Here is a 25,001-nt window from a genome sequence, read left to right as displayed (position 1 = left end):
GACCTGCTGGTAAAGCAACAGTACAGACCCCCACAGGAGGCTGTCGTGGTCTCTCGACCAGAAGCTGCCACCGCTCGAAACAGACAACACAAACCAGGGAGCGGCAGGTTTGAGGGCAGTGGAGAGGGAGGGGTTAAAAAGGTTTGCTTATTTACCTTTGTTGGGACCTTTAATGTACAATCACTGAAATAATACTAACTGAATACACATTTCATCATCTGAAAAGAACATTCAATGATTCACAATAAACAATTCTGATCTGAACAAGTCACTGGTGAAGAAGAAAAAAAAACAAAAAATAAAAATCAAGATATGAGAATCTTAAAAATATCACAAACCCTTTTACAGTTCAAGAGAGCGAGTGGCGAGGAAGTTCCTCGCCTGCCCCTGCGTTTAGAATCGATCGATACAAATTTACAAGACATTTGTTGAACGGATAAAATACTTCTTTATCAAAACAACATGCCCCCATTCAGACCCCCCCCAAAGAGGCGAAACTGTCTCTCTGAACATGGAGAATGCCGATGTCTCGTTTCATTAAAAAAAAAAAAAAAAAGTGCATAACAGCAGCAGCATCAATGCTGGGACAGTGTGGGACAACAGGCATTAAAAAAATTAAATTACAATTGCAAACCACGGGGATATTAAGAGTTAAAGGCAAAACCCTGTCCAAACTTAAAGATGGATATTGACGTAAAAGTATATTCTTTGACTTGTGATAATTCCGATATGACGACAGACTGATACCAGCTGCGCAGCCCAACACTGACGATATTACCGAGCGAGGAAACCCCATTACGAAGGCAACAGCCAGGACGTGTGCACACGGAGAAGAACATCCCACCACCCAGGTCTCTGCTTCAAACACGTTTTGTCACGAAAGCAATGTTAGAAACTCACCCATCTTCAGGGAAACAAAGCAACGCGTGTGGCGGCCGCGGCCGCTGCGAAACAAAACCCAACGTCGTCCCTTGAGGACAGGAAACCCACGGGTGAAGGACAAAACTGCAGTCATTTAAAAATAAAACCTTTTTTTCTTCGAAACACCACAAAGGATTGTGTTCAGGAATGAACCGGTGGATCACTCTGAACATAGGCACAGTTTAAAAAAAAAGAAAACTTTAAAAAAAAAGTACTTAAAATGACATACAAGCCACCGTTAGAGCTTTGTTCTCTGTGGTTCGGAAAGCAATGAACACATGTTTGGAATTGAAGGGATCATTATGGCAGCAGCAGTAAATGTGGAGTTTTTTTTGTTTTGTTTTTGTTTTTTGCATATAACCTCCTTGTTTCCTCCCTCACAGTAGATGCGTGTAATGACAATATGTTGGCAAAGAGAGGGCGCTCAAATGATTTACAGACCTGCCACACTACCACCCATATATATATATATATATATATATATATATATATATATATATATATATATATATATATATATATATATATATATATATATATATATATATATATATATATAAATATATGCATTTTGGCAAATAGGTGAAAATATTTCCTATGGTGCGTTTGGAATGAAAGGATAAGCAAGAGTGGGCGTGTCCTAAAATGACCCCGATAATAAGAGTCTAGGAAAGTGTCTTAAGCTCATGATGGGTAAGACATGTCCTGTTCCTGAAACTCTTCTTTGCGCCCCGTCGTGGACTCCAGTGAGTCCGATTCCTTTTGAGTGTGTGACACACGCGAACAGGGCAGGCAGGCAACAGGGTGCAGCGCCGCAGAAGTCGGGAGAGTCCGACTGGGACGAAGGAGTTCTGGGCTCAGACCATGGCACGGTAGGGTCCCTGCATCTTGAGGAACTGGATAATATAAGACGGGCCACTTCCCACAATCTGCGGCGGCAGGTGGCTCAGAGGACAGTTCTCGATGCTCATGATGGACAGCTTGCTGCAGAGCGCCAACTCGAACGGCAGGCTGTGCAGGTTGGGGTTGTCGTTGAGGTACAGCTCCTCCAAGTTCTCCAGTGTGCCTGAAGACAAACAGCACAATCACATCAACTTCCCAGATCCTCCCATATCTTGAGTATTTAAAATGTTTCGGGTGATGCGCAGCTTAGTGGTTTCCCTCTGTGCCTGTAGTCCAGTATCCATTCATTTCTTTCCCTTTCATGAAAGCCAGGCTCTTTCTAGAATTAAGATTCCTCAGCCCAAAAAAGACACACATCAAAAAATAAAATGAAACACATCAACCTCTCAGACTGGATATACTTAAATGGAATAAAATGGAATAGAAAAATTAAATTAAATGTAAAAAAAAGGCTCGAGTGATCTTCCAGTCCTCCTGACATTTTGCAAATGATATATGATATACCAGACAGGTAAACAAATGCCCTCATTAGAGAACAATAGAATTAATTCAAGTTAAGTCAGTCACACAGTAACACAAAAGTGAGCTGATGCCTACTTAGACTTGGGTTTTGGTTGGTACAAATGCTTACAGAGGCCTGTCTTTGCTTGTGTCTGGTGCTTGAAGCTAAAGGTGAACGGCAGCTATGGGCAGGGCAATATGACAAATAAAATGACAACAATTTTTAGATTATTCTTGATTTTTGTAATGTTGTTTTTTAAATGCCACATTAAGATACGATTTGTCTTATTTATTTATTTTTATTTTAGTTATTTAAAAATCTATTCACATTAAACAAGCTACAAAGCAAATGAAATAAAGAAAACAAATATTTTTCATTCTCCACTCAACAAATGTCAAAAAACAACAAAGCAGGCAAAATAAACTCTACCATCCTCAACGAAAGTTGACCTGAACACCAGTCTCATCGACTAGCTGAATATTTACCCAGTTTTGATTAGAATCACTGTTTATTTGAATATTTCAGAATCAGAATTCTGAATATTTTAATTTTGAATATTTCAAACGTTTGCCATCATTAATCATCCAGCTCTACCTCAATAATAAATCAGATTAGACAGGGTTCAATTTTGAACCCATAAGTCAGTGAGACGTGTGTGTCAAAGCACCAAGTTACCTTTCAGTGAAAAGACAAAGATCTTGGGAAGGAGAAGACATATGAAAGGAAAATGGCATGTGTTGAAGTGAAAACTAGACATACATTATGTAAACTCTCCCCACTGAATTATCATCAATCAAAGGGTCCAGAGGAATCCAACTGTAAATTCTCTGGAAACCACAGCATAATATACAACAGAAAGTTTCAAATAAAACCATTCTCTCATGAGATGCGCTGTGCGGTTGTCTTTGGAACTCAACAAATATAAAGCGAGTCTCAAAACGCCCCTCTGTTGTGAATTCATCTATGCAGGTCAAATTTCTGAAATGTCACTCCTAACCAGAGCCTCATGACTTTGAATGGCGCACCGGTCTCTCTCTGGGTCATCTGACACCAACCTGAATGACTACATTAATGACCTACGAAAACCTATTAAGCACTTCAAACTGGGTTTGATCCAACATCGGAAACAAGGCAGGAGACTGGCTAGTTTACCGTACAAACCTGAAGCACTATTGTTTATGTTTGGTACTTACCAATTTCCTCTGGGAGTTGCTGGAGCAGGTTCTCTCCCAAACCCAGGTGAGTCAGGTTGTTGAGGTGGCCGATGCCTCTGGGTAATGTGGTCAGCTGATTGTTTGTTAACACCAGTTTCTGATGGCAGTGGAAACAATGCGATAAACACATCTGTCCAAACAAGTGCCACGCCGCTGCCAAATCTTCACTGCGAAACTTGCCTGTAGATCTTTAAGATAAGCGATTTCATTTGGTAGACATTCCAACTTGTTCTCCTCCAAGTCAAGCTCCCTCAGTTTTCTTAAATTTCCAATACGATGTGGTAACTTCTTCAGAAGATTATTGGACAATATTAACACCTGCAAAGACGTACCATGTTAGTAAAACTACAATCCACACGGTGAGGTTTCTCGACTATAAATTTGCCATGTGTGATCAGAGTCCTCCAGTCCTTCACCTCTGATACTGTCGTGCAACTCACTGCAGGGAAACAAGAGTGATGGTCAGTGTGTGTTGCTTTACCTCCAGTGACTCTAGACCACACACGTCTTCCGGGATCTTTGTTAGCTGATTGGTGGCCAGATTGAGCTCCACCATACTCGCCCATGTCCCGAAGTCTAGAGGCAGAGATGTTAACTGGTTGTCCTGAGGAGAAGGAACACACAACCAAGACACAACTTAGATTCCACACTTGCTTAGGGTGTCACACCCTCTTCCCCCTTCTTCCCTGGCACGATGTAGTGATCCATTAATGCCGAAATAAAATAACCTGTCATAAGTCACTCACATTGAACTTGTGTTTTTATTGTCCGACCATCCACCTGAGCTAACCTCATAAGACACTGATAGATTAGGATCCGAGCATGAGGCACCTCTGACCCAGTGGATGATCAGATCAGTGAGCAGCCAGTGACTGTGTTAACCTGATCGTTGACTTTAGAGGAGCGGAGGTAAACTATATTAACGGTCACATGACAGCATTTGAACAGAGAGAGAGGTTACAGAATCTCATCAACTCATTCAAATATGAAGGCCCAACACCACAGTCAGTTTTATGTCATAAACAGGGCTGGGACCATATGCTTTTGTCCTGATTCAATTTACAATATTTATCATACACATCTAGAAAAAATACATGACTGACAGAACAAAAATGCACATCATGGTTTCCCCCAAAATTTGAGTATTCAAGGCGATGACAGTGTGAGTATTTAAATAAATAATAATATATAAATAAACAAATACACACAGCAATTTATGTGCAGTAACAAGGTGCAGGAACACCTTCTGCCAGTTAACTTTTGGGGCTAAACTGTTGCGGTGATAAGTTGAGAGAGCGAGCGTCCTCACAGACCTAACCAATATCCAACTAATTTCACAAGGATGACAACCACAGAGGGGCGACACTGAGGAGCAACTAGCAGAACGCTAACCATGTTAGCATGATCCTTCAGTGCTTGGTTTGAGTTCTTGTTAATTTGAAAACAAAGGTTTGCCTCATATATTACATGGAGAGTGTTTTCCACTGGCAGCTCTGTTAGGCAGGTACATGCTTGAGCTTGTCATTCCCGCCCATCAAAACGTTTATAATTTCGAATCTGGGGGGAAATATTCTATATAATAATGATTAAAAATAGTGCATATATATATATATATATATTCCCAATATATGGACAGTAAGATAAAGTTGCAATCGTTCATTTTAGTGCATTTATGGTTCAGACGACTATACACAAAGCAGAACTTTGAAACTCTGGAAAGACAATATTGGAAAAGCACTTGAATTAATACTGCACATTTTGACAATAACAGCAGGATTTTCATATCCATTGCCATAACCGACGACTAATAAATCAGTAACAAACGCTGCGAGCTTGGTGACACAGTCCAGATTCCATTAAACATTCCTGTCTCTCCGCCTCTTACCTTCATGTTAAGCTTGCTTAACACTTTGGCCCGAGTGAAGATCCCAAAAGGGATCTTGTTGATTCTATTGTGCTCCATATTGAGGGAGTAGATGGTGGAGAACTGGGATGGTCCTCCAACAGGGTACGACTGGAAGCAGTTCCTCGCCAAAGTCAGACTGGTGAGGTTGACCAAACTGGAGAGGAGACCCTGGTCCAGCCCCACAAGAGAACGGTTATCAGAACTGTGGAGCTTGGGAACGGCAGCACACATGTGAATGACTCATCGCGTCTACTGACCTCCGGCAACACAGAGATATTGTTGTTCTCAAGGTTCAGCTCCTCCAAATCACGACATTTTGCTAATGATCTCGGAATCGCCGACAACCGGTTGTATCTCAAGCCAAGGCGGTTTATGCTGGCAAGGTTGCCTGAAACAACACAGGTGGATTAGGAATCGCTGCTCGCTGGCGAGGCGGCGCGAGCGTCGTACCTATAGTCTCTGGGAGGTCCAGGAGCTCATTGTGCTGCAAATCAAGGTTTGTAATCTGTGTGCAATTTCCAATCTCCTTCGGTAGGTGTTCCAACTGATTATGAGCCACATCCAGAGTAATGAGGCTGCAAAGTTCCCCTGCAGACACAGCAAAGACTCACATTTAGCAGCCAAACAAGCAAGCAATACGTTGCTGCCATGCTAGCAGGAACAGTCCAGACCCATCTTCCCAGAGGCACAGACCAGATCAAGAAGCCAGATCACAGTTAAACCTAGTAAAAGTTCACACAATAAAAACGCACATGCACACAGTAGTTCATGATTGATCTGAGTGAGGTGAGCGAATCCACTTCCTTGGTTTGGGGTCACAACTAGGAATGACAATAGTGTTATTTACCGTACATACAATGTGCCACTTATTCCACCATTAATGATTAAAGAGTCCAGCCGAAGAAAGGTCAGAGCCCGGGGCTTAAAAACGGGGCGACGTCATCAATCGAAACTTACCAATCTCTGCAGGAAGCTGCTTGATCTTGTTCTCGCGGATGCTGAGCATGGTGAGCTTGGAGAGGTTCCGGATGTCCTTCTCCACCGTGGTGATTCGGTTAAATCGAAGGTAGAGGGTGGTGAGGGACGTCAGCCGGTAGACCACTGCGGGAATCTCTCTCAGCTTGTTGTGCCTGAGGTCGAGCATTTTTAGTTTCTTTAGCGAGTCCAGAGATTCGGGTAAGCTGTTCAAGGAGTTCTCGCTCAGCGCCAATGTGACCAGACCCGACAGGCAGCCCACCTCAGCTGGCAGGCTCTGCAGCTTGTTGCTGTACAAGTAGAGTTCAGCCAGCTGCGTCAGTTCCTTGATGGAGGTGGGCAGTATGTGGATGGACCGTTTGGAAAGGTCGAGTCTCATAGAGTTCTCCTCGCGGCACTTGTTAAGCTCTTTAATGACCTCAGCATTGCTGGACTTCTTGCGAGTACCTGGTGCCGGGTTGGGTCGCTTTATTGTATTGTCAACAGAGAAGGCAACACCAAGGGTGGAGCCGCTAGTGTCCTTCTTTCCTTCTTTGGTATCTTTCCCTTTGGTCTTGGTGTCTTTGCCTCCATCTTTCGTTAAACCAGCCAGGGCTTTGGCCTCTTTTTCCCTTTCTTTTCCAGTGGGACCACTTTTTGAGTCCTTTTCTTTTGAATCTTTTTCTTTACCTAAAGTACTACTCATGGCGACGTTATCCAGCCTCCTACAGAGTCACTCATGGGAGTCTCTTGTGAGGAAACTTATTCAGGTAAAAAGGGACAAAGGTAGCCGTAGCGGCTGGGAGAGAAAACGTCCTTGTGAAGGCCCACACATTTATGACTATCTCAAGAGAAGACCTCCAGACACAAATGATACGGTACTTGATCCTTATTCCTTTGTTAACAGGTCATGAGTGGCAGGAAGATGGATTGTGGCATTGATGGACCACATGCTTGAAACAGCACAGAACTCCTGGATATTTGGATTCAATTCCTTGGTGATGCAAACTCCAAAGGTCTATATTTACTGTTGGTGAGACAGAGAGAAAAGGGGTTAGTGGTAGTTGCCATTCCTTTTAAAAACATTGTGTCCATATAGAGACAGACAGAAATCGAAAGACCTTTGTTAGTTTGACAAACATGAATGGCATCACACACACACACACACAACTTCACTTGTAAATTAAAAAAACAGAGCTAAGTTTTTATATTGGAATCCTACATCGGAATATAAATTAAAAAATCAGCGCCTGATGACAAATATCTTAAAAGTATTAAAAAGAGTCAGATCTACAACCTCACTTTTAACACAATACGCAACAGAACAGTAGTGTAGGTAGGTGATATTGCAATAAAATGCAATTCAAAACTAATGACGTTAAAAACGTTTTTTTTATTAAAGTAGCAAGTGGTTGTCAATTACTTCAGACTGTGAAAGTGTATAATTCAGTCAATAAAACCTTACATTTTCCTCGCTACATACACTCATGACAGTAAAAAAAAGCTTCAAAATCTTCAACAAAAAGAGTGTTCATCTCAATCAGAGTTGATCTGCTGAAAGAAGTAATCGCAATGACAAACATTTCCCAGCAAAACAAGAACGGCTGAGCGGCTGTTGACGTTGCTAAACCTCACGCCCCACCTAAACAAGCAGACAGATAAAAGATTTTCACTATAGCTTGAAGTCCAGAACAAAGTGCAAGCTCTTCAGCCCAGGCGAGTCTCATCGCCTCTTAGCTTATCACTGCATGTTATCAACACTGGCATGTTTCGATGACATCCAGAGAAGAACAAGCTCAAACTTATGCCAGAAATATGCAGTGAGAATGAGTGAGAGCCAAGCAGGAGATGATTTCAAAAAAGGAGGAACAAAATAGAGAGTTATCAGTAGTTATTTTGGTATTAAATCACAATTAATGAAGACAATATCCATTATCTTGTATCATAACTATTGATATTATCAAGTTAGATGTAGTACCACCCATATTTCAGTATTCAGTGATGCAGTGGTAACAGACTGCACGGGGACTACAGATATTCACTTGCTCAGTATTGCCTCACGGACTCATAAAGTTTAATACTGTGTTTAAAATATTGTCACATGCTTCTTGGTTAACTTGGTGGCTACACTTCCTTCTGGTGCAGACTGCGGACAATGGGCATTTGGTTAGGCCAAAAAAATTTGGGTGTTGATGGTGACACTCTCCTTGCTGCAAAGTGTTATAAAACTAAGGTGCATGAAAATGAGAAAACATGGCAGGTCTTCTCTTCTGTGGTAAACAGAATGCTTCTCTTCAGGCTTCTGCTGACCCTCACAGCCAACAGAGACCATAGTGCTTGTGGCTGTTAAGATCTGAAATGCAGCCATCTCTTAATTGCGAACATGTAACTCAACATTCTCACCAGCTCCATTTTAAAAAATGTTTCAGGATGGGATCTTCTGATCCACTGAATGTGAATCGTGAACTTGAAAAATGAAGAAATAAAATCGGTGTGTTATCGCCACATATGCTACATTTCTTTAAACAAACTCTCATTTTTGATGCCATTCTCCACCCGTGACCACCCGCTTTGTAACTGATCAAAGGCAGAGCTTGGATGGAGCTGAATCCCATAAAATAAATGGATTGTGTCACCACAGAACAGCGATTCCTACTGGTTTGAAATGGTTCAAATGAAGCTGCTCCATGGCGCTTTTTACATGCAAGTTGAGGTCCCATGGACCTAAAAACAGAAGTAAACCTTGCACAATGTGGGCCCTTTTAAGTTAAAACTTAAACTTTTTTTTTGCTTGCCTCACTTCTTCTTGTATATGTGGTAAACGTTCACATGTACATAGTAGGGCTGGGACGACATGCACGTGGCCCGATTCAATATTTTTCCAATGTTTGCGTGCTGATTCAATATACAGTATATCGCGAATGTGATTTATTAAATTAAAAATAAATAAGAAAAATGAGCAAGGTTGTTCACAGAATTTTGGTCAGTCAATGAGGTCAATGATTTGTATGTTTGTTTTCTTTGTTTTATGAGTGATATCTCCAATATGTAGACACCCTCAACTGGTCCCATTTTAATTCCGCCAACAGCAGACGTGCTCCAGTCATTTTTTTGTTAACTGGTCTATGTCAACGTGTCGACCTCAATGACTGTTGCAATGTTTACACCTCATCTTATTACGTGTCATCATGTGAGATCATTCTAAAGGCATTGGCAGCATTTTTATTTGCGATCGTTTGCATACAGCAAACATCTGAATCACAGAGGACAGAAAACAGACAGCCTTATTTGTTCTCAAAGATGTCCTTAAAGTTGAACAGCCCTCAAGATATTTCTGTGGTCATGGTTACTGTGTTTAGTCGTTACGCATACAGTAATTCCATCAACATTTTACAACAAAATACCCGGTGGAAAAAAAAGAGTCAAGGGCAGATCAGGATAAAAGCTATGGGAAAAGGTTACCACTGCTAAGAGTGATCTTTAGAAGTGGCTATTAAAGCACTGAGCCCCCAAACAACAGTCATATGACCTTTTGGGTGAATAGCATAGCAGCAGTGGACCTTACATGACAGAATGCGTTATGTAACGTATCGTGAATAAAAGAGCTATGCAACGTGTTTTACACACCTCACTATTAACGGGAAAGATGTCCCGCACCAGCTGTATAAGGCATGACTGTTTGAAAAACAGTCACATATTTCAACTGAGGAAAACCAGAACATCCCAACAGCCCAGAATACAGAGACTCCAGCCTTTAAAGGTGACACTCCACAGCCAGTCTGGCTACCTTTGCGGTTCTGAGTGAGGGATACAGTTTAGCTCTTCTCTTCTTTTCACTTGGACCAGTATCTTCACTGGACTAGAACCATTGCATCCTTACTTAACAAGCCAACAGGCTCCATCTGGCCTTGAGTAAATTTCCCAGACACCAACTTCCCATGGTTGTAGGAGTGGACTCCTTTTTACAGTGACTTAGAGACTATGGGGAGCTTTTACTTTGACAATCCTCTGACCAATCATGGATCCTGATAAGAAGGAAAGGCAGAATGCACCCAACAGATGTTGGTACTATATAGGAACAGCGCCTAGGATTTATAGATGCTGATCGTCATTTGTAGCACTATTAGGCCTGCACGATTCAGAGGAAAATATGAATCACGATTTTCTTTTGGTAAGAACTGATATCACGATTCTCTGCAGCAGCAAACAGATGACGTTTGAGGTGCTGATAAAGATTTGTGGTGTTACCTGGCGGTAACTGCGACGAGTGAAAGTCTTGCAAGTCACTTTCAACTGACCGGTTTGAATCCAAAATACAGCCACACAACCAAATGCGAGCCTTTTTTTTGGAACAAGTTTGTTTTGAGACTGATTGGTGGGCTGATTCTCGTAACTAGTCCACGCTTTGTCATCCATTTTCCTTCAGTTTCTGTCCTATCGCTGACCTATTCAATCACAACCGCGTTCACGTCACGAGTGAAACAGGTGACTACACGGCGCTTTGTCATTGGCTGAAGCTGAAGCCATCGCGGGAACTTGAAAGTTACACTTGGGCGTGTAACACCCACAAAGGAAAGTCGCATTTGTGATGCGAATCCAGGTGGTTTGGAAATTGAATACAAATAGAAGTTAATCAAAATTGCATTTTTTAAATGAATATTGTGCAGGGCTAAGCACAATACTAAGTGATGGCTGGAGATACCAGAGTGAAGGCTGAACAAACCTTTAAAAAAAACTCAGCTCAAAGTCTTCCACCTTCACTAAACGACAAAGTCAGGGGACTATGGAAGAAACTCCTGCCATGACTGCATGCATGTGCAACAGAAAAAAACACGTGCGGGGCTTCGACTTAACACTTCACTCCATATTCAGATGCCCGTTCCTAATAAACTCAAAACTGTTTTCATTTCAAGCTTCATTTCAAAATTGCTCATCTAGTTTGGCCAAACTAGCCAATATGAAGCAGAAAAGAAAAAGCGGCATGAGTGCTCCTGTGTAAAATGTACAATAGTATAAACATTTTTATTGCACGCATTATAGTCAACTGATTATTTTGATTCATATTATAATCACTATTATTCAATGACTCAAGATATTGCTTTTACTAAATATTTGTCACCCTTCAAGCATTTATTGTGTGATTTTTCATGAGCTTCTTTTGAGAAGAAGACACTCCTATGATTACAGAACTGCTGTACTTGAGCTATCTTTCCACATGCAGTGTGAGCGCTTGGTTTCACCACCACTGTCTCAGGTTAAGCGCACGTGACTGTTCTTATAAACTTATCCACTTCCAAATCACCACTGGTTTTCAGAACATCTGCAACAAGCATGCAATTTGTAAAAAATATTAATTTATTTTGGGTGGGAGTCTTTCTACGTTCACAAAACGCATCAATACATCATTCTACTGCATGACCATCATACCATACAACATCTGATACGACCAACATAAAAACACCTCTCCCCTGTAAGCCAGTCCTACATATAATGAAATAATATGAAACGATGCATACATTGAAATGAATAACATCTTTATATAACTATTGAGTCGTAAAAAGAAAACTTAAATCACTGTTCAATATTAGTATATATTATGTATCATACCCTTAAATAAAATCAGAGAAAGGAGTAAAGCCCTGCTGCACAAGGATATAAATAATTTAAACACTCTGGTCACAGTGTTGAGGGGCATCCTCACATGAGCTGTGACACAATTGTAGTGGTATATGTCATTTTGTAAAATATCGTACTGCTTCAAATCTGATACGGCATTTTACCTGAATATATCAAGATATGCATTTAAGGCAATATCACCCAGCAATACGTTGACCATCAGCTGCATCACATGATGTGTTTACTGGTGTCTGGTGAAAATGAACAATAACTCCATTAGCTCCATTAAAAACACTCCAAACCAAGTATTTCAAAATCCCCTGCGCTACGAATATTGCACTTGCAATCGTGTTTCCATTAGGCACATTTGCCCCATCTAAAAATCCAGCCCATTTAGGTCCTACAGATCCAGCTCACGTGCATTACCACAACAATAAGTCCATCCAGCAACCTGTAGACATTGACTTGGTCCCTGCCAGAGTAGCAGAGCTGGACAAATTCAATTTACCGTTTACAAAAGAACAACTTGAACGGTGATGTCGTTGCTTGATTTTCCCATATTCCAGATGAACAGCATGAATTGGAAGATGCTACTGTCAAGCTTAACAGGAAATCTAATCACAAACAGAAGGACATTTCTCTCATATCTGGAAAAACATTTTCCTTTTATTCAATTATCAGGTATTGGCAGGGATCAACTTTAATTGCTTCATTGGGTTGTTGAGGTTAGGCTGCTACATGGAAGGTAACTCCTTGGTATTGAGTAAAAGGCCATTCAACCTCTACATTTTCAGAGGGATTAAAAACTGGACTCAAAAAGTTAACTTTCCTGTCTCTCTCCAAGACTTTCTCCTCATGTCAACTGATAGGTGGACATCATGTGGCAGGTTAGTGTTTTCCACATCTAAGATAGTCTGTGAATTATGGCAACCAAATATCAGACAATTTAGTCTACAGTCTGCAAGAAATGCAAACAATAAAACACATTGGCAGGTGTTGAGTTTTCAAGCAATGCATGTAAAAAACGCATCACTTCCTGCAATCCTTAAGAGATACATTAGATCACTAGATACAACTAGAATCTACAAGACATTAGCTGTTTATATATATATATATATATATATATATATATATATATATATATATATGATGACATCAGATATTGATTCCAATTTCTGAAAACACATTGACATGAACATGAGCAGGGGCCATGATGTTATCATCAGCTATTTGCAACAATTGTTTTTCAGCTCATGGGCTGAAAACATACAGCCATTGACTAAATAGAAGTACACTGTCCAAATGAGGTAGTACAAGCACAGGTTAGCCATGAAGTAGTGATGAGACTTCATGAAACAGTGTCCTAATTTTCAGAGGCCAGCAGATGGGGCTCTTGGTTAAAAACGATGTGAGGTTTCATTGAAAAGGTTGTTTGAATCCAAAGATTTTAGAGCAGAGAGTGTGAAGCAAAGAATTACAAAAGCAAAACACCCAGACTGCAGGTGGGATCTGGTTAGAGGTGCAAATAGATTTTGTGGCATGACTCTTCGCAAAATAAAAAATGATGACATAAAATTAAAAAAGAAGGACAAAATAAAATGTATTTTCACAAGGCTTGGTTTACTTATTTTTTACTCAATTACTTTGGCCAAACCTCCCACCTTTGATGATCTGCCACCCCCGCCGAACACTCAATGGATTCTACCAACTGAGTAAACCCCAGGTCATTGCCAGACGCTGCGATGTGGCTATCTTATTCAACATATTTGCGATGACTTTAAATTTCACAGTCCTTGTGTTTGAAAGTGGTTGAGTCTGATATTCATTTTGAGCAATCTCTCTGCAGTCTCTACGGGAGCTGGAGCCCTGAAGCACCGCTCACTTAAGCAGAAGCCTGTGGTAGCAACAAACCCGAGTGGAGGAAATGTCCGGAAGACCACAACTCGACATCAGTGAAAACAACTCATGTCTTCTTCAGATTTTCTGTTACTTTGCCTGTGTAATTTCGTAATTCACGTAAATCATTCTGTTGGACTCCAGCAATGCTAAACCTTTTAAAGTCAAATTTCATTGGCATTTTATGCAAATTCATCATTTGTCTCTCCAAAATGACAATATATCACCATTAAAAAGGGATTATTGACATTAAATGTGAGTCGAGAGTAATTTTACTGTCCAGTTTTTGATTTAAAAACTGAGACTGTGTAACTTCGATGTTCAACATCTGCCAAATCTAAGAACCTCCATCATAAATCAAGGTAGTATCTGTCGCGTGAATGACTTTGGAGACATTTTGCTGCATACGTTGATGTTAATTCATTAATCTGTGGGTTACATTAGAGATTAGATAGAACTTTATTGATCCTTTGGGAAGACTGCCACCAGGAAATGACAATTCCAACAGCACGGAATAGATTTGTATCACATAAAGTATCAAATATGTAAAAGATCAGTGACCACATATAAATAAAAACTATTTGAAAATGGACCTTAAACCTAAAAGTTGGTAAAGAAAGAAAGAAATTTTCTGCAGTAAAATTTGGCTAGAACCTCCACTCCCAGCCAGTCAAACCATGCCCATTCATGAAGTATTAATTCTCAAAACGAGTCCTGGATTATAGGTCTAAAATCCAAAAATAAGTCTAAATATAGATGCCCATTTTGCCATTTACTTTTAAGCCTACCTGACTTTGAGGCTTAAGTTTTCTTGACATTTATGTTCAAGAAACAGGTTTGTAAACTAAGAAAGGAATTCCTTCATTTGCAGAGCAAAACACAAGGTCATACTGTGCCTGTTGTTTTTCAGTCAAATTATCATCGAACATGTATGTTGTCATTGATCAGTCATATTTTTAAACTCAGTTTAATTTTGTGAGAACTTCATATTGTGGTCCTGGTACCATTTTGTGAGGTTACCATTTTGCTACATCCATAGTTCTTGTGAGAACAGGACGAGGCGAGTATCAGTAGCGTAAGAAACTGCATTTAATATCATCAGGGAGCCAGTCCAGCATGTCATATGGAACTGTCAACAGTGAAATATAGGTCATGAAAAAATCCCCAACATTTTAGGGTCAGTAACATCACTCCTGCATGGCAGCCTTCCAAAATGTATCTAATATACATTAAAAAAACAGATATTGCAACCTAAACTGCAGAATATATGTAAGGCAGAGGTATTACACTGTAACTACCAATAGGCTCGTGTGGCCAATTCTTCACTTTTATCAAGGGGTTTTACATATAAGCGAGCAATATAACACATTACCTGTCTTCATAATTCATTACCGTGGATTTGCGTTGTTCCTGGTTTGGGTTAGCACTTATTCACACTGTGACGTAAACGTCAAGCAGCTAGAGATTTGAACAGGCGTATTCTTACTATGCATCTTAGAATTAAAGACACAGCAGCGGGCCACTAAACAACAGCGTCGCCATGGCAAAAGCTCCCTGTTACAAGTGAGGTGACAACAAGACATATATATGATAGAAGCTAAGCCAAAGTGCTAATGCTAACGACAGCTAGCCCACTAGCTTCTCCCATTAAACCACTGTAAAACAGCCCAAACAAAAGTCTAGTGGACACATTGCTTTGACGAGACGCTGTAGCACACGCTTTAAAGTGAGATGCAGTGGTTGTCTTGGTTTGGTGTCGGTGTGCTGGTTTATTTTCAGCCTTTGGTGATGCTAACTGAGGAACAGGCCCCACAGAGCAGCTATGGGACGTGGAGCCGACAGGAGAAACCCCTGCTGCGGCCAGCTGAGCAACACAGACACCCTCACTAAACATCACGGACAGAAGGTCGGCCTCGGTGTAACACGCCTTCCTTGAAACGTATCACAACTCGAGGGTGTCCAGGCCGCCTTCTACTGTTGAAGACAGTCACGTCAAAAAAGAAAACACTCCTAAAAACAGCGGCCATTCCGAACAAAAGAGTGCGTCCGTTCTCGCCATTGCACGACGACATTTGACTGGAATACGGGACGTAGCAGGGCGCACGGATGACGGCCTTCAGTGGCCACGCGCGGAGACGCGCTGAACAAGCCCGACAGTCCGCTGGTAGAAGGAGAGAATCAGTGTTTTACCTTCAGAGGTGTGACTCCGCCATCCTAGTCGCTGCTGCTGCTGCTTCCTCCTCTGATCCTACACTGCCGCTCCCCCTCCCCCTGCCGCCAACCTGCGTCATTCTCACGGCCGGCCAATAGGAGCGCGCGACAGAGCTGCTGCAAGCTGAGGAAGTGACCAAAACACCGCACGAATAACGTTTCTGTGGAAGGGGTTCGTCAGCCAGAGGTCACCCCGGAATCACGTCCCCCTCTTTTGTTGCGTGGCCTGTAAATGCACCAACTAAGACCCTTAGCCCTGTTCGTGCTGTCATACAATTACTATTCACAATAATAATCACAGTTTGTCCGTCAACGACGTGAGGACATCAAATATGTCGAAAGCCTAATAAGTAGTTTTTGCTATTCAAAATAGTTGTTATATGTTAATAGTTGTTTAAGAAGATGACTTAAATGATGGCATAGCAAACCTCCAGGCCAGACTGGTTTCACTGAAGAAAATCTTTTTGTTTTCAAGTATAAAAACAGAAATAAGGTCTCTTTGAAAACGTGTTATGTTTATTGGGTTAGACATACATTTAAACTGGTACTGAATGTGTTTTAATAAGTAGTCACAGCAATTGATGCAAACTCCTAACATCTGGAACAGTTTCACTGGTGTGTCACTGGTGTTTATGAGACAAAGGGAGCGTTTCACCTTCCTGAAAATAACATGAAAACATTTATAAGGCGAAAAAGGAAAAGGAAAAGAACAGTAAACATACGGAAACAACAAAGTTTCACCATGGAATAATGGTGAAACTTTATTCCGTGTTAGCGCTATATATATATATAGCGCTAACACGGAATAAAGTTTCACCATTATTCCATAGTGTAAGAGTCCCAAATGTCTCCACTAGGTGTCAGTAAAACACTGTTTTGAGGCGTAATCCAGTTGGCTTGGCAACGGCTGCTATCCATGCTAAAGGTGGGTGTATTGGAGTATTAAACGCCTTGATCATTAATCGTGACCGTTATAAAAAGCTACTTGTTTGAATGCATTATAGTGTCAACGCCTGTGCTTTACAGGATCACGTCAAACGATGCTGTTTTTGTTGCTCGCGTCTTTAGCTTAGCAGCATGCTAAAGTAATTATCCGTTGACAAACATTAAAATGCCTTGCGACAAATGCTGAAAAAGCGCTTTAATAAGGGCAATTCCTCGAGTTATTTCTTTACCAGTTTACTAGTCCGCCGTCATGAATAAACGTGTATGCATGTTTTATTTTCTTGTTTCAGTTTCCATCTTGTGCGTTTTAATGCCAAGTATCTGCTGGATCAGCGATATATGATAACACGTCATTCATTTGTATTTACACTCATCCTTATAATGTTTTTATCTGGCATGCTGACAATATCTAACCTGTGTGAGTCAAACCTGATTTTACTTTTATGTCTGGTCTTTTTTTAAATGAATCCTAACAAGACCTTTTGTTTTCAGTGCTGCTGAGCTGTAACAAAACACAATGCCAGAAGTGAAATCGACGCTCAGGGAGGTTCTGCCCAAACAAGGTTGGTACTGTTTACCAAGTGTTTTTTCCTCCGCACTTGCATACCATCTCAAAAATGTGCTCACTCCTCAAGAATGGGTCAGTGGGTGTGTTCCCGCTCTTCTCGTGCTTGAATACATTCATTGTGTTGCTCCGGACACCTAAACTTTAAGATTGTTTAACTGCAGTTTAATAATATGTGAATGATAATGTAGTTGATGATATATTTTTGGCTACATAAAAAGGCCAGGTGTCCATGGAAGAGGTCCCAACAATGGTTCTGTGCAAACCGAAGCTGCTCCCACTCAAATCTGTCACCCTGGAGAAACTGGAGAAGATGCAGATGGAAGCACAAGACGCCATTCGACAACAGGAGCTTGCAATGAAGGAGGAGCCCAAGTAGGATTGTTCAGCAAACCAGTTGCACCCAATTGACTTCTCAAACACAAAATGGCAGAATAGGATATTTATTTTGAACATGAACAGAATATTTGTAACATTTAGAAAACAGCCTTCACATGTTTTTAATAGTATGGATCCGTACACAGTACTTTTTGAACACCTGTTTCTTCCCAGATACAAAAATAAAAGCCAGAAAGACGACTCGGTGGCCCTTACTTCCATCTTGTTCACATTGCACTCTGACATATTTGAATTTCAAAAGTAAAATGAAAAACAAATCACAGCATTGGAAAGAAAGCAGCTTATTAAAGGGGATCTGTGTTGTGTATAAATCACTGAAAAAGGAAAGGTCGGCAGTGAACTCAAGGGGAGCAAGTACAAAACAGCGTGGAATGACTGACATTGGCGGGTGGCACTTTACAGGCTAGCTTATGTAAATATTACAATGGAAACACTGGAGACAGTCAACTACTTGAGCTTCACTCAAAAGTGCATATTTAAGCGCAACTGGCTTTTAAATCACCATCGTGGGGAAAGGTTACCCAAAGGTTTTGAAAAAATATGCAAGTAAAAAAGTTTCTTCTGACATAAAAATAGTCTTTCAGCTTTCAAGTTTAATGACGCCGCCGTCTCCCTCGCTGATGAACCTCTTCCGACCTCTGAGAAGACAGAAATGATTAAAGCAACCATGCATCCATTTTGTACACAGCCCTGAGTGAGTCGTGTGTTTGAGTGAGCGAGTGAACTCACCGAGAGGGACAGAGATCTCGCAACTTGATGTCCACGACTCCCACACTGAAGCTGCAGTCCACAAACTGCTCCAGGATGAAGTAAGCTCGAGGAACATCAATGTTGATTTCAGCAATATCCAGGTAAACTCGTTCGTATCCCTGAAAAAAAAAATCACAGTGAAAGTCTACTGTCGCTCTGAAGGTGCAGTGCACGAGCTCGAACACTAGGTGGCAGCTTACCCTTCTCATCTGATCCACAGTAATGATGGAGGACTCCGAGAGAGACTTCAGCAGCTGCAGAATCATTTTGGACGTCTTCTCTCCTTTCGATTCCAGCACCATAATAATCGCCTGAACACAACACCAATATTAGTGTTTACGACACTATTTTAATGCGCAGGAAGCTGATCAGTCTGAACATTTGTTGCTTTGTATATACCTCATAGACAAACTCGTGGTGGAAGTGGGGGACCTCCAAGTCTTTCAGGCACCGCTCTGCCTCTTTGACATCTCCAGACAGGACAAACTCCTTCAGTAGCAGGTTCATCTGACAGAAGAGCACGAGACAGGATTTAATAATCAGCCTCATCTGCCACATATATGCCTTTATATATTCAGCACATTGAAATGAGTGAAATGACACTCATTAAACAAGGAAACTGGAAAAAATAAAGTGCTGTAAACATGTTTATTCAGGAAAACTAACTGCAAAATAAGAGGACTCATGCCATTATTGTTATACTACTATGGCGCAACAGCCGCTAAGGCGTATTTATTATGACATATTATTAGGGCTGCACCAATACAGTCAAAATTACGGTCTCATTTTTTAATAAAAATATCTATCACGATTAATAAGCACTTGTTTTTTCTTTCAACAAAACTCGAAATATTGATCACAGATAATTAAAAATATAATTGACTTCATCCCAGCCATTGCTGGTGAACGACATGTTTGCATCAGCCACTCACCGTCCTCAGGTCACCTGCTAATGATTGACATGTCTCAGTCAGCGCTGCATTGTTATGTTAAATGTGAAACTGTATCAGTCTGTTCAATTTTAGCATCCAAAAATATCCCACAATATTTGCCCAAAATATTACAGATCACAAGGAGCTGTTATTCCACAGCAATACCATATGGACTCCAACTTTGAAGACGTCAGGATTTCTTGTCTCTCACCATTGAGAGATGACATCAGAATCTCAAGTCAAGAAACCTGTAGCTGACGAACCCCAGTCTGGGAAACGCCTCCAGACTGTGGGCTTTATGATCTAAATGCACTTTTCTATCCAAATCCTGTGGTTAAAAAAAAATAAATCACCTCCTTGATGAGCTGTGTGACGGGTCTCTGGCCGCCGCCTGCGCCCCACTTGTTGTCCAGACGAAGACCACCCATGCTCATCTTCAACAGCACCGCCGCTCGGTCCAGAGCCGCCCTGCGAGAGGGAAACCAGTCCACTGAAGAGCCATGCTGATGTGATGCACACGCAGCAACAGGAAACCATGGTGACAAGCAAACACTTCGACACTCTTCAATCACATACCTCGTATATTCACAGTCCACTCTGCCTTTGTAGCTTTCAACGAAGCTCTGAGACAATATTTGGTCGCCGACTGCCCGAGCAATGAACTGGCCCACCAGCTGCAATGCAAAAGCAGAAAAATGAAACACATTTCATCAGAATACAGACATTGAAACCTTGGGCTCTGAAAACATTACCAGTTACATGAGCTTAGTGCTGCTTTATGGGACGTGTGAGTGGTGAGAGTGCTTTTACAGCAGCCATTAAGAGGAGACATTTTGAAATGCCAGGCCTCCAGTTTGACGCAATGAACCAGGCTTGCAAATGAAGGCAGCCGCAAGCCCCAAAAGTAACTTTTCAATTTCATATAAGCATTAAATACTGAACCGTGGAATGGAAAAAAGTTGGAGTTGGGTGTTGAGAGATTTCAGAGAGACTTTGCTGGCGCTGCAGTTATTACGGACCATTGTTCACGTTCAGACAACTGCCGACTCTCATCTGACCGCAGCACTGCTGGCACACAGGCAAAAAAAGAACAGGGAGCTGAATAGAGAAAGTGAAGGTTGTGGAGGGAAAGTCATGCAGAGAGGGCAGGGTCGTAACCCTCCTCTCAACACACAGATTTGTGAGAAAGAACCAGTGAGGCAGAGAACGAAAGGCGGGCTTTTAGAACGCACTGCTGAGTTTGCAATTTCAGAATGTAGATGTGGCAGAGTGTCTACACAGCACGAGTAGTCAAACGCAAAATTGTCAACATCAGCTCCACAAGTGCAACATGAAGTACTATTAGGACGAATTCCAAAGAACCTTTGTTGGTGCGGAACTACACACTGTGACTCAAACACGAGGACAAAACTGTTCCCTTCATTTTCTACATATTAATTATGGGTGGGATTCAAATGAAAAAAAAAGGTTTGAGATTTCAAGTCTCAACATAACACTCATCAGTACTTTTTAAGGATCAATTGCTGGCTAATATGGTGCAAATACACATATGAATGAGTAGTTTATTAAGGGTAATACATTTTCCCAAAAGCGTGACCCACATTTTTTTCTGAAATTAATAAGGTGAAATTGATCTGTTTCACCCTAATTTGAATAGTTGGTGTGAGACTTCTTCTAGCCTCCTACCTGTGGGGCGTCAGGCGTGTCTAGAACCAGGTCAGGGAGCTCCCGTAGGAGCCTGTCGAAGGACTTCTCCAAGTCATTGGGTAACAAAACAGATCCACAGAGGCGAGCCAGCAGCCTGGAGGTCAGTTCCCGATGGCTGGCTTTGGCTTCCAGCGCCAAAGACACTGCCAGTGAGGGGACATCGCTCCTCATAGAGCCAAGGTTCAACTCAGCCAGCATTTCCTGCATGTGCACAAATGCTTTAGACAGAAATGCATAAAGAGAACACCAAGAGGCGCTGGGTAAAATATACATACCAAAACTTCATTCGTATCACCGTGTTCAAAGTACTCTTGTACAATAGGGACAACAGTCCTCTCAAAGTCCCGCTCATCTAGAGGAGGAACCACAGTCTCGTACACACAGTTAACCTGCAGAAAGAGTACATTTTTTTACTATACTTGCTGAGGTGCCACTTGCTACACTCCCCAAAAAATAGAGACCCTTCACTTGCACTTCACTCATATGAAAATTGTTGGATTACTTTTCAACTCCAGTGATTTGAGAAACTGCTAACACTGCTGCACACGAAGTGACACTTCTGTGGTACATCATGTTACTACCCTTCAAGTAGAGGGACTTTTATTTCACTATCACACATTTTTGTCATCAGCTTATACCTTTTTCTATAGACAATTGCATGCCTTTTAGAAGAGAACCAGTAGTGAAGCCCTTTAAAGAAGAACAATTCAAGGTCACGGATGACTATTTTAATACTTTGTTTTTCTTATTGTCATTGTCGTGGAACTCTACAAGTGCTTGCTCATGAAGATACTCTGACCTTGACTGTGAAACCCGTTATCAGCACGTCGTACCTGGGCTTCGTCATAGTTGGGGTCTTTCTCGTCCACTTCCTCTGGTTCATAAACTTCCCCTGATTTTCCCCACACACCTTTGCCTCCAGCGCCACCTGTATGCAAGAGAAGTGTCATCACCCCACTGTGTGTGAGGGTATACTAAGCAATGAATGGAAATCCTGACATTAAATAAGGAACCCAAAGGATCAAAAAGCTCTCAGTCCTTTCCACCCATGCAGACATCAACACACACGGAAACATGTGACACGCTCCAAATAATCCTCAGATAGATATGTCAGAAATAAAGTCACGCAGGATCTGCACGACTCACTGCTGCTATTTATCACTCAGAGCTCCAGCATGGGTCCAAGTCACTTCTGCTCTCACTTCGCCGTGTCAGGTGTCTCAAGCTCATCTTTTGGAACGTTGCTTTAGAGTCACAGACGAAACCTCAGAGGCTATTGGTCATAACACTGTTTTGACAAGCATGGAGTCAGATTATTAGAAGACCAATAACAGCAATACCCCCTTTAATAGTTCTGCTTAGCCACATCATACAATTGGAGTCATAATCTCCATCCATTTGAAGAACGTTGCACTTGTCATACAGACCAGCACCAGCTGGTTGAAGCCCCGAACAGATTGTAGACAGTCTAAGAAGCCAAACAGCAAAGCTGCTTGTGCGACAACCTTAACCCTCCATTAGTCCAACTAAATATGTGACATACGACACCCGTCCTTGTGGGTGCTCAGTGATGACATGGCAGTTATTACCAGAGGTCATCGAGGGATATCATGTAATTGCCTTTCAAAACAACCAGGCATGGGTTTCTTTTGCAGTCATTTTAATAGCTATGAAACCTGGCAACCTTGGGAGGGAGGCCCAGCAGTCTGAAAGGGCAACTTGCTGAACTGAAGAGAACTATATCCAATATCCTCGACGAGACAGCAGGGACGGAAACTGAGGAAGGCATCACACGCCTCAACACTTGAGCATCACTTGGAAGTTCAGTTATATTATCACTCGATCACTCACTCATACACGTCACTGAATATCACATGACATCAGCTTTTCCAAAAGACGCAACCAAAAGCTTAAAAGCTTATAATTTTCTCTCAGCTTGATTTTACTATTGCTGTTGAAACTATTAAAAAGCATCATTCATGTTACTGCCTAGCAGCAAAACTCGTAGGCAGAATCATTTCAGTGCCCCCTCTATTGGTGCACCATTGATTCGAAAACAGTCAACAATGAAGAGCGTACCTTTCTTTGGCAGACCTCTGCCTTTGCCTGGTCGAGATCGTCTGTCCAGCAGTTTGCTCTTGGGACTGTTCGGTACCACGGCCGTCCACCTGATCACATCCCCATTATCACTGAGGGAGTCACCTCTTCCCGAGTCCCTGGAGGAGTTCTTCCTCAGCCGACGCTTGGCTTTCGCCTTGAGCCGGGCCTCTTGGATGCTACTGCAAGACGAGGACATCCAGTTGCCATTAATCTCATTGATGTTCTTGTTGAGAGACTTTCCATTGTCTTCATCTTCGGACTGAAAGGAGTCACTGAGGTCATCAGCTTCTGCATGGGGAGAAGAACACAGAGTACAAAGGTGATGACGCGGCAAAGATTTGCACAGTTTTCAATTCACTGGCTAAAATAACAAATTCAATACAATCCAAACAATGAGACAAGACTAGACTTTTACACTCAAGCTACACTTTCTATCAGCAGAAGAAACATAGACATATTAAATTAAAATTCAAAACTAATAAAATACTTAATGGGAGGTAAACAAATATTCTTAAACTTGGTAAAGTTTATTCCTTGAGACTTGAGTTGCATTGTCATCACTTTTACACTTATTATCAGATACCATTTCTTGTTTACCGCTTTCTTTATAATAGTATATATGTTCGCAATACATAATACAGTTTACTTGTGACCCTAGACTGTGTGTCTGTGTATCACGGCACTGAATTTCCTAAGGAAATAACGCAGATTCTGTTGTATCTATAAAGCTCGACCTTTAAATGTCAGTCACTAGACACCTATATATACAGTTGTGTATAACGTTATACACGTCTGTCACCGTGTTTCACACCGTGCTGCATCATTATTCGATGGCACTTTAAACCCATTTGCTTCAGCAGTAATTCCGAAAGCGAGAACATGACTACGGGTCCATCATCTCCCCTCGACAAGCGCCCCAGTGACACACATTCGTCCCCGACAGACGAACTCACCGACTGGGTTCGAGTTCAGCCAGGCCTCGCAGTCAGTAGCCATTTCGACGGTACTTAATAGCAAACGAAAAACACTCGGACCTGCAACATGAAAAAGCGTTGAATGAATGATAAAAAAGGACAAACGTCATACGCAGCTCGCGACACCACCTCCCATTCGAGCTAGTGTTGATAAACAATGACGTCGCGCTAGCCTGGATGCTAACTGCTAAATAATGAGTGCGACACAATCCATAACAGCACAATGTGTAAATTCAAATCGAACACAACTGTAAACACTACCTCATATTAATCGCACAGTTGTTGCTTTCAACAGAAAAACGACAATTACTTAGATTTCGCTCCTACGTTTTTGATTTGCAAGTTCGAAGTAACAAACTGCATTTCATTCAAACGAGTTTCGTAAAAAAAATATTCAAGTTTAACTCACACTTAAATCTTCTTCCGTCTGGAGAGCGCAGCTCCGAACACTGAAGATACTTGTGACTTCTACCCAGCAACTAAAAATCGCAGGCCTTTGTTTTGTT

General features: G+C 41.5%; 3 protein-coding genes across 3 annotated transcripts; 1 reads left to right on the top strand and 2 right to left on the bottom strand.

Annotated features, from left to right (window-relative positions):
* Positions 1 to 1,471: 1,471 nt before the first annotated feature.
* Positions 1,472 to 16,188, bottom strand: LOC128754878 (leucine-rich repeat protein SHOC-2). Its single transcript, XM_053857830.1, has 9 exons — positions 16,103 to 16,188; positions 6,404 to 7,427; positions 5,897 to 6,034; positions 5,704 to 5,834; positions 5,426 to 5,614; positions 4,022 to 4,144; positions 3,721 to 3,858; positions 3,520 to 3,637; positions 1,472 to 1,987 (listed from the first exon to the last, which is right to left on the bottom strand). Exons 2-9 carry the CDS (start codon positions 7,104 to 7,106, stop codon positions 1,779 to 1,781), a joined length of 1,749 nt encoding a protein of 582 aa, XP_053713805.1. The 5' UTR covers positions 7,107 to 7,427; positions 16,103 to 16,188; the 3' UTR covers positions 1,472 to 1,778.
* Positions 16,189 to 16,948: 760 nt separating this feature from the next.
* On the top strand, positions 16,949 to 18,673 carry LOC128753803 (BBSome-interacting protein 1). Its single transcript, XM_053855904.1, has 3 exons — positions 16,949 to 17,048; positions 17,561 to 17,631; positions 17,855 to 18,673. The coding sequence occupies exons 2-3, from the start codon at positions 17,586 to 17,588 to the stop codon at positions 18,010 to 18,012; spliced, it is 204 nt and encodes a 67-aa protein (XP_053711879.1). The 5' UTR covers positions 16,949 to 17,048; positions 17,561 to 17,585; the 3' UTR covers positions 18,013 to 18,673.
* On the bottom strand, positions 18,061 to 24,993 carry LOC128753802 (programmed cell death protein 4-like). Its single transcript, XM_053855903.1, has 12 exons — positions 24,905 to 24,993; positions 24,475 to 24,555; positions 23,501 to 23,809; positions 22,255 to 22,349; positions 21,697 to 21,810; positions 21,401 to 21,622; positions 20,291 to 20,388; positions 20,068 to 20,182; positions 19,182 to 19,289; positions 18,983 to 19,093; positions 18,762 to 18,901; positions 18,061 to 18,670 (listed from the first exon to the last, which is right to left on the bottom strand). The coding sequence occupies exons 2-12, from the start codon at positions 24,515 to 24,517 to the stop codon at positions 18,613 to 18,615; spliced, it is 1,413 nt and encodes a 470-aa protein (XP_053711878.1). The 5' UTR covers positions 24,518 to 24,555; positions 24,905 to 24,993; the 3' UTR covers positions 18,061 to 18,612.
* Positions 24,994 to 25,001: the final 8 nt, after the last annotated feature.

Source organism: Synchiropus splendidus, chromosome 2, assembly GCF_027744825.2.
Source record: "Synchiropus splendidus isolate RoL2022-P1 chromosome 2, RoL_Sspl_1.0, whole genome shotgun sequence".
Taxonomy (NCBI): Eukaryota; Metazoa; Chordata; class Actinopteri; order Syngnathiformes; family Callionymidae; genus Synchiropus; species Synchiropus splendidus.
The sequence above is the reverse complement of the archived record's forward strand: the minus strand, read 5'-3'. Positions and strand labels throughout refer to the sequence as shown.